The 11018-nt window shown below is 26.3% G+C and overlaps 1 protein-coding gene across 1 annotated transcript; it reads right to left on the reverse strand.

Annotated features, from left to right (window-relative positions):
* Positions 1 to 2067: 2067 nt before the first annotated feature.
* On the reverse strand, positions 2068 to 7229 carry LOC106351645 (peroxidase 34-like). Its single transcript, XM_013791415.3, has 4 exons — positions 6942 to 7229; positions 3541 to 3732; positions 2838 to 3006; positions 2068 to 2751 (listed from the first exon to the last, which is right to left on the reverse strand). Exons 1-4 carry the CDS (start codon positions 7173 to 7175, stop codon positions 2285 to 2287), a joined length of 1062 nt encoding a protein of 353 aa, XP_013646869.2. The 5' UTR covers positions 7176 to 7229; the 3' UTR covers positions 2068 to 2284.
* Between the last annotated feature and the right edge of the window lie 3789 nt (positions 7230 to 11018).

Raw genomic sequence — 11018 nt, forward strand, 5'->3', positions numbered from 1 at the left:
AACTTAATTTTCTGGTTCCAAAATTTTGTTTTGTACTTAGTCAAATCCAAAAATTAAATAAAGATTCAGTAAAACAAAAACCAAAAAAAATAAAAATAAAAAATTTGAAATGAGAAATGATTTTCTCATGATTCTTTTTGGTTCTAGTTTGACAAGTGAAATTAGCAGTGTTGGGGAAAAAAATCCGAACCAAACTAAACCGAACCGAACCAACTAAACTCAAACTGATCCAAACCAAACCAAAATACATGTCCCAATCATTCGGTTAAAGGTTTTATCAACCCAAATAGTTCAGTTTGGTTCGGTTTTACACCGAACTGAACCAAAAAAACTGAAGTGTTTATTTAATTGAATAACTAAATATATTAATAATATTAAAAATTAAGATATTTAACCTAAACAAATAACATGATTTTATACATTTTAATTCTAAATAAATTTACAAACATAGTTAAAAAGAAAATAAATAAAAGAATATGAATATCATACACTATCATAAAAATAATAATTGTGATATATATATTTATTAAATTCGACGATAATAATATAAAATTATTGCATTGTATCTACATTTTCAAGTTTAACTTTATGTTTAAATATGAAAAAAATTATAATTTAGTGTCAAATGATGAGATGTTCTATGTATTATAAATTATATTTTTTTGTAACCAGTAATGTGTACACATTACAAATTATATTTTTATAAATATTATATACACATTATATACTGAAAACATATAACGATATTTTGTTGGTTTCATGTTAATGATTAGATGATGGTGACGTCAAAGCCTATCTTCAAGAAGAAAAATGGTTAAATGAAGACATCTGGCCACGTTCAAGGAGTACAAAGAAAATTGGAGTTTCTTCGATAAGTTACATAACAAAAGTAACAATGTCTGTTAGGAATGGTGGATGAATGTAAACTTGAATACTTGATGTGCTTATGACGTCTTCTCTACTAGGCCGCTTTTGTGATGACATTACGTGCTGCGAGGTAAGTACCGTATTGCCTATTGCTTTCATATTCAATAAACTTATCAATATTCCAGTCATCGTGTGCGTCAGTACTATCGACTGGTTAAAAATACCAACCATAACAAAACTAAAAATAATACCTAGTTGTGATCTTATTGCCTATTGCTTCCATATGCTCTTTGAACACTTTTATTTAAAATAAATTATTTCAAATGTAAATTTAAAAATATAAGTTTATTTAGTTTTAACTTCCTTAATCATTTGTTACTAGGAGCTTTCATGTGCCATATGTATATATAATTTTTCAAAAAAAATTAATTTAATTCTTAAATTAAAAATTAGTTTTAATTTTTTTATCGTTACTTTTGATATTTTAAATTTATTTATTTAATTGTCATTATATGCATTTTATGATTTATTTTAATTATTTTGATTTTATTTTATTTACATTTATTTTCATTTCAATAAAATTAAATTTACATGTTCTAATAATAAAAAAATTATGTATATAAAAAAAATATTAGAAATATGTCTATGTTTGAAAACATTATTATAATAAATTAGATTTTTATTTGTTTAGTTAAAATTAGTTAAACTGATAAAAATAATTTATTAATTAAACTAATGTAATGAATTTTCATACTTCAAGTAAGATATTTTATAAAATTAAAAATTAAAAATTAAAGCTTAATTAGTAAATTATTTACACAGATTAATAGATTTGAATAAATTTGAATTATTTATCTATCAAGACAATTTTGATTTGATGAGTATTTTTTTGATTTATTACTTGGTAAGGCACACTTCTAATTAAGTTGCTATATATATATAAACATGATATATAAGGTTATGTAGAAACTTTATAATTGTAACTATACTATTACTAGTGTGATATATAATTTATTTTCATGGTGATATGAGAGTTATTAGTCATTACTATATTTCAAAACATTTGCAAAAAAAATATAATTTTTATAAAAAAAATTTTTGCATGTCCTAATTATGTTATAATATACTCTTAATAGTAATATAAAAGTTGTTAGTCATTACTATATTTTAAAAATCTTGCCAAAGTAAAAAAAAAAAGTTAAAGAAAATATGTCATGTCATATTTTTCAAATAGCATACTGTTTTTGTTGAAAATAAATATCAAGAAATAATCAAATTCGAAAAAAATCACTTAAGAGATCTTCGAATAAAGCTCAAGACAACACTCTGATCTATAGTACAATGTTCCAAGTAACATCTTGAGACCGCTTTATTTATTGTAACACATATTTGGCAGCCACATACTGAGTCATTATTCTCACATACTAACGAAATCAACGATTTCAACCGCATCATGGAGTCTAGAATTGGAATTCACCACCCTACAATTCAACCTGATCTCTCCTTCAGTGCCCGTAAGAGGTTTAATGTTTCCCATCCTATTCATCGCCTCCACAAACGCATTGAAGAATGTTTGTGTGTCGTCAGCATATGCTTTCACCAAGGGGATTGTGTCAGTGGCGTTGGAGCTAGAGAACAACTCTTGGTCTGTCTGGATAAGACCTTTCTGTTCTTTGAGATTCACATAGTATTTGTTGTCAAAAACTGTTGGGGTACGCAGATCCAAATCTACCAAGGCCCTTAGGTTACCATTAAGGGGACATAGTCCACGAACGGTTTGGAGGTAAGTAGTGTTGAAGGTAGGATCAGGTAAACCGGTTTTGTTGAAATTGTATAGTCTATCCATAATGAACAGGCATTGATTTTTACCAAATGTGTGACCCCCTAACAAAAGAATGACCACATGATCAATAATAAACTCGCTAATTACAACTATAACAAAAGGTATTGAATAAGTTTTAGTCAATTACCGGAGAGAGCAACGAGATCAGAAGGACGGTCGAGGCCAACATTTATAAACATGGCTTTGAGTTGTGGAAGTGTGAGGAATGGAGGTGGAAGACTTACATTAGCTAGATCGAAAAATGCTTGTAAACTGTCTCTTCTCCCCAAAGGAACCCTCCAAGACGGACCTCCTGCCTATATATTGAGAATAATTATTTTTAGATAGTTTTTTGGCTGATGTTAAAGAGATTGTTTTTATTATTTGAAAGTTTCGATGTGTAAATATAAAAAGACAAACATGTAACTAAATCCTTGATTATAGTTAAGGTGAAGTTTTTAAACTGCAGTTCTTGAAAATGTGTTCTTTTACTGTAATCAGTTATATTAAAAAGTTGTCTTATATATATCCAACCAAGTATATTCTTGTGCTGAGATTTAAATTTGTCACTGATCTTATACTAACATTTAAAATTTTCTTCATGGGAGCACGCGTATTGAATATTTCTCGATTAGTTATGAATACATTGAAAAGTTTATACTAATCAATAATGAGTAATTATATAGATCATGTGACTTTCTCAACCATATTTATTTATTTAAACTTAGGTAAGTTAAGTTCTCGTGTAGTCGTGTTGTAACGTAAAGTGTCGACTTTGATATGTATTATAATATTAAGATTGAAAACAATATTTGTAATGAATCGTAGAAAACGGATCAATGGAACATTACCAACGTGACAGATTGTTGAGCAGCGATGGTGAGCATATCTGCGCATGAGACGGTACTCGGGCAAGCGCTCTCCACTGCGGCTTTCATTGTATCAATCACAGGAAATCCCCTCGCCGATTTAGTTTCTCCACCTGCATCTTTCTCTGTTCGGAATGATGTCGAGTTGTCTAACAAGATCGATGCGTCACATCCCTTTCATGTTTTCAAAATTATTCGACAATTTTTAGTCCATTTATAGTTTATAACATACATCTAAACATTTTTTAAACCATGTTTTAACATCCATATAATGTTATTAGTCCATGTATACAAAATATCGATTAGATAATTCAAAATGTTACTATTATATTAACTAACTACGTTAAGACTCGCGCCTTGCACGGGATAAACATTATATATATATATATATATATATATATATATATTATTTTATATATTATATGTTTATAACATATTATGAAATAATAAATATATTGAAGAAAAAAAATTATTATCTACTACATATATAATTAAATTGGTGTGAACATATAAATAAATTTTATAAATCGAAAAAATATTTTTTCTATTTGATATGATGTATAATTAAATTTAAATGATAGTAGCATATATGGTATATTTTAATATTAATATTTATTAGATGATGCTTTTTGCTCATATTTTTTTTTATCATTTGTATCTGTTATAGCAAAAAGTCTAAATTAGTGATAACAAAATTTTCGCTGTGGAATTAATGGTTTAAGTAATTTATAATATTTAAAAAAATTAAGTTGTCAATATTTTTTCAAATTTTTTATCAAAAAATGTTCAAAGTAAATTTCAAAATTAAGATATTTATGTATTTTTATATGGCATATAGTTTAATTTAAAATGATACATATATTTATATATCTTTTATTTTTGATACTTATTAAAAGAGACTTTCAACTTATATTATTTTTCATTATTTGTATCATGTCATAACAAAAATTTTAAATCATAGATCACAAAATTTGAATATGAAACTTTTAACAGTTTTAGTAATTTAAACTCGTTTTTAAAAGTTCAAAAAATAATATATAAATAATTTTTTAAAATTTTTATTATATGGTTACTATGAGTGTTTAATTTATTTTAATAGCTTAAAATTAAGCAAATATAATTATAATACACACTTATTTTTATCAAATCTTTATTATTCAAACTCATTAATTGTCATATATACTTTAGCCACATTAGGCAATTCCGTAATCTTATTTAAGGAAATAGTGAAACACATTAATAATGTATTTATTGTGGTTTAATAAAAAGCTTATTATATATTTAGATGGACCAACATATTTCTCTAAGGATTCTAAGAATCATTCTAATGATGACACGTGGCTACAAAAAAATGTTGCAATGCTTCTCAAATAATATATAGGGGATGCTTTTACGGGTTGACGATATACATATGGAAATTAATATTAATATATATATATATATACTTTTAAATAGCACTAAATTTTTTTTGTGATAAATTGCATATAAGAGAAAAAGATTTTAAAATAACATTTATTAAAAAATAACTTTATCATTATTAAGAACTACATGGTTAATTATATATATATATATATATATATATATTTGATTTTTAAAAAATTATTATTTTTTAAATAGAAAACATTAATTATACAATATATATTAAAATTTGGATTCAGGGTTTATTGAATATGGTTTAGAGCTTAGAATTTAATGGACTTGCCAGCTTAGTAATTTAATTAATGAAATAAACTAGGTGTGTACCCAAAGTCAGAAGAGAAGTTTACCAAGGAAAAACAAATATATAATTCCTAATCATGTGAAAATTTTGTATTGATTGTCTTGTTTAGAACATACATGTAAGCCGAGTGACTTGAACTTAGGAATTATACAAATTTGTACATAAACCGATTTTACACTGAAAATCCAGTATATACTACTTTGTAACATAAAAACAGTGCAATGATATTTAATTTGAAACAGAGAGCGTATTGACACTCAAGTCAATATTTTGAGTGTTACGTTGAAATATTATATTTTCTCTGTTTCCAAAAGAATGATTTTCTAGAGTATTCACGCATATTAAGGAAATAATTAATTTTTTACAATTGAATTTATTATTTATTTTACTATACATTTTCTAATATATATCAACCAATAGTATTCAACCAATTCAAATATTTTCAATTAATGTTTCTTAAAAGTATACAATTTTTCAACATTAACTACTAAAAGTACCTTACAATTTTAGAAAATCTATCATTTTGGAACAAAAAATAAATCTAGAAAAATCCTACTTTCAAGAACAACAGATGGAGTACTTGTTATCGTTCTTTTAGGTTTTACACTGATTTACTAAAATACTAGGATCGGTCCGTCCTACGGGCGGGATATTAGTTAATTTGATATTCACTAAATGCTCGAGTTAAAATTTGTTTTAAGATTCAAGAATTTGGTTATCTGTTATGTGTTACTTATTAGTATGCGGTGGTATAGTTATTTTTCGATTATTCTTGCTTTGGTATTGTATCAAATTAACTAATTGTCTAACTCATAATTATAGATGTACAAATGTGAATTTGTGATAAAGTTTGATGACAATACTGTTTTTTTTTTTAATTCTTATTCATAGTGGAGTGTGCATGTGTTAGAAAGAGGCCTATAACAACTTTTATGTTTTTGCGTATGGATTTTAAATATATATTATTTTGTATAATGCATACTTGTTTTACAACATTTGCTTGTAGACTAAAAAAAACTGTTTTCTATATTTTTAAAAGAGAAAATATTTAGTCTAGAATATAACATGGACATATGTATTGACTATATATAGAAGTTGGCTGTTATTTTAAAATGACATATGTATAGAGGTTTTTCAACCATTACTTCACTAGCACAAAACATTTATAACTGTAAATACCTTCTTTTAAAAGCAAAACTAATAAAAGCGCGTACAACAAATGTATTTTGATATATATTATATGCATCAAGTTATAAAGGTTGGAAACATTGCAAAACTGTTTGGAGCAAAGTTTTTAACTTCACGATCTTCATCTTGACATCAGTTCAGTGTCGGTCCTGGCCACAAGCAGAAGAAGCATGAGCTTCCAGCCGACACGATAATAAGTATTTTCGCGGCCACATATTTATAAAAAGTGACTTTAGCCTAGTGGTTCTAAGAGAAATTACCAGTACTAGAGGTGCTGGGTTCAATTACTCCTGACTGCATTCATTTATTTTGGCCCCAAATATAAAATGAGACACGTGTCACTCCCATAACACACGACTTGATGACGTGGCATCACAGGAGAGAAGCGAACATATTTATTTATATATAGATAAGTGATGGAGCACATAAATTATTAGCAAGGCAATATATCGAAAGATGAAGAATAAGATCTTACATTGACAAAACAGTCGTGGAAGTGAAGACGAAGGATGCTCGCGGCGATACGAGGGTCCGATCTTAGCTCGTCGACAATGGTGTCTCGTACGATATTAGTGACGTTAGGACATGAAGTGTCGTAGAAGGTAGGGGTAAGTTGAGCATCGGACAGAGACGCACTAAGCAGAAGACATGCCAATGTGTTTAAGATTGTCAACGTGGACGAAGTAGAAAAAGAATAAGAGGAATGCATTTTCAAAAGAACGTGAAAATTATATGATTGGGTTTACAAGAGAAGTTGAGAAGAGCCCGTGATCTTGAGGAATGCTTTTATAGGCGATGGATTTCTCATTTCTGCATAAAAAAAGAATTAAAATAAATAAAAAGAAAAATAAAAAGAAAAATTATAATAAAATAAGCATATGTAATATATCAAGTGTTATATATTTCTTTTGTAACTGTAGGTGTCTGGACAGAGGTCCAAATAATTCTTCAGGAGGCTGACGCCGAAAAGTAATCCAAACCTCAGTTTAAAAAAAAAAAAAAATGAAGCGTAAACAATGTTTCATTTCATCTTTTTTTTTGTAAGAAAAATGTGGTTTCATCTATTTCCTAGAAACCCAAACAATATAAATAATTGTTTCCAATAAAAATTGAATCTGAGTAGCGGAGTGTCTCCTTTACTACTACACCAACAACTCGTTGGTTCATTTCATTTCATCTAGTTAAGCAAATGATATATAACTTAGTTCCTACCAAGATTCAAATCTAAGTGATTTACCATAAGTTTTCCTGTTATAACCATGTTATCTTCGCTTGGTTTTTCTAATGTTTATTTCAAACTCTATCCAGTTATAAGAAACTGAAAACCATGATAGAGAAATCTTTAGGTTTATTCTATATGTCATTTATTTCGCCCTTTTTCAAAAATTATCTAAATAGATGAATGATCTTGATTAGTTGTCTCAAACTATTTGCAAGTCATATTCAAATCGTTAAGAAAAACATATATGTAATATTGTAAAACAGTTTAATATATACATATATATATACATGTGAGTATACAGAATTTATAAAATCCAGGTTCAAGAAAATAAATCCATTAAAACAAAAGTGAACGATATTAGATAAGTGAAATTCAAAAAATGTACAGGTCCTTTTTGGAAACACTTGAAGTGTGTTTTGAGTTGATAATTGAGAATAACGTACCCATATGGAGTATCTCTTGTTCGAAATCTCACTTTTATCAAACACAAACAATGGGCTCAGAAACCCGTGACATCGGCAAAGAGACACCCAAGGTACTAAGACTATTGGCCCACAAGGTACACAGAACAAGTTTGGTGACATAAATAAGTAAATTGATTGCTGAGATTTGTGTCAAAATGTGTATATATCTCCTATATAAGCATTACAACATGTTTTCGTACCCACGTGTCATTCTTATGATGATTTTTAGAATCTTTAAAAAAATATATAAAAATTATTTTATGTATTATATGTTTTTCCATATTATGAAATAATAATTATATATTGAATTAAAAATCAGTAAATATTACATATATAACTAAATTGGGGCGAACATATAAATCAATTTCATTAATCCAAACAATATTTTTTCTATTTGATAGGATATATATTTAAATTTACATGATATTAACATATATAATATATTTTTAATATTAATACGGTTTTCTGATCATTTGTATCTTTTATAGAAAAAAAATTAAATTACTGATAACAAAATTTTCGTTATGGGATTAATAGTTCACTAATTTGTAATTTTAAAAACATTAAATTGTCAATGTTTCTTCAAATTATTTATCAAAACAATTTGGTGAATTTTTATGTTTTAAAAAATATTTTCTTCATTAAGAGACAAAAGACTCTTATATTCTTATTCCACATATATAATTAATAATTATTTAAATAAATAAAATATTACAAAATTTTAAAAAATTATATTTTATGTTTTCAAATTATACTTTTTCAAATTCAAAGTTTTTTAAAAATAATTTCAAATTTTTCTTCTTGAAATTCAGAAATTCTTTTTGAAACTATGTTTTAAAAAAAAATTAAAATGATATACATATATATATATATCTTTTAGTATTAATAATTAATTAAATCCGTTTGGCTGCGCGTCCCTGGGTTCGACTCGCCCCTAAACCCTATGTGGCCACGGAGTGCTTTACGCCACTTAAAGGTATTAGCGCAGGCTGGCTCCGGGCCAGGAGTGACTATGGGTTGCGGACAGCTTCATGTTTTGTAATCATTGTATTTTTTCATACCAAAGAGGATCAAAAAATTTGAATGTGAGACTTTTAATAGTTTTAATAATTTATAGTTGTTTTAAGAAATTCAAAATATAACATATACAGAAGATACACTAATATTTATCAAATATTTATTATTCAAAATCATTAATTACCATATATACTTTAGCTACATTAGGAAATTTCATAACTTTTTTTTAAGAAAATAATAAAGAACATTAATAATAAATTGATGGTTAGTTTAATAAAAAGTTTATTATATAATTAGATTGATCAACCATTTTTTCTAATGATTCTAAAAATCATCTAGTGACGACACATGGCTAACAAAAAAAGTTGTAATGTTTCTCAATTAATATATAGGAGATGATATCAAATTTTAATAGCCTTGAAATAAATTATTATGATAAAGATGGGTTAACTTTTCGTGTCCAACAAAATATTAAGTATTGGAATGTTAATAAATTTATCAGGCCTACATTTTACAAAGTTGGCCGTATATGTAAATAAACATTTTATTTGTTATATAGCTTTAGTGTACGGTGGCTTTACATAAGGAAATACTAGCATTGTGTATTTTATCCATTAAATTTGATTCGATTTGCTATTTGTTTCGATTCGATCCAAAAATTCTGGATATCCGTAAACGTTCCAAGCAAAGAAAATACTAAAAATCAATATCCGTTAAAATCGAAGCAAATCACAAATATTAAAATTTTAGAAAGCGGATATCCGCTCCGATCCTGCAATATATAAATACATGTATCTCTTGATTATATTTAAAGTTTGAAATGTATAAAATTATATAATTATTATTCTAACATATGATTTGAAAAATTATATTCACATTATTAACTATATAAAAGTATTATATAAAAAGAAAAGAAAACAATTATGACAATTATAACTTTTTCTTAAGTTTTATGTTATTATAATTGTTAAATAAGTTTAAAAATTTTACAAAATATGTAGATTCACTACTTCTTTTAATTTTTATTTTATATATCATGCAAAAATATATTTTAGTAAAAAAATTTGTATCGAATTTTTAAGATTATTTGTATTAATCTAAACGAATGAGATATCCGTAAGTATTCGTAAATATCCGCAAATATCTATTTATTTTCTGGATATCCGTATTTTTCCGAAGCAGATATCCGTAACATACGAAACAAATCACAAATACCTTCAAAAATCCGAATATCCAATCTGTGTCCAGGCCTAAGAAATACCATATATTGGTACATTTAGTTCTATATATTCTTACTTATGATGGTCACGAATGAATAACCGTAGAAACTCAAATTTAATTCAATAGAGCCATATAGAAAGTCAAAAATATAATTTTAATCCCCTATATATTTGAAACAAAATCATAACTAACTGTGTATTAAGTTCTTTCCAAAACATTTAGGTACACTACTTAATTTGAGTTAGTATACATTTGAAACTTTCCAAAAGTATTTAACTAATTAAACATACATTAAAAATCGTGAATTGCAAGTAATTTATATGGCTTATCGAGCATGTTTGCTATATCCGATATAAAATTCGTAATAATAATCGCATTAAACAGTTAGGGGAATGAGGAAATTAAATCAATACTATTAAAACTGAAGGACCTTTTTTGAGGTCACCTTAGAGTTTTAAAGTATTTACAATACACTGCCACTAACTTTATTTAAACATATGCTTTTAATTAAAATCAGTATTTTCGAAATTCTTTTTATTTAAACAGAAACACCTACATTACAGCTACGTAATTCTTTTATTTTAAAAGTAACATAATGTCTTCCTAATGAAACATAACGTATCATTAA

Source organism: Brassica napus, chromosome A6 (assembly GCF_020379485.1).
Source record: "Brassica napus cultivar Da-Ae chromosome A6, Da-Ae, whole genome shotgun sequence".
In the NCBI taxonomy this organism is placed as follows: domain Eukaryota; kingdom Viridiplantae; phylum Streptophyta; class Magnoliopsida; order Brassicales; family Brassicaceae; genus Brassica; species Brassica napus.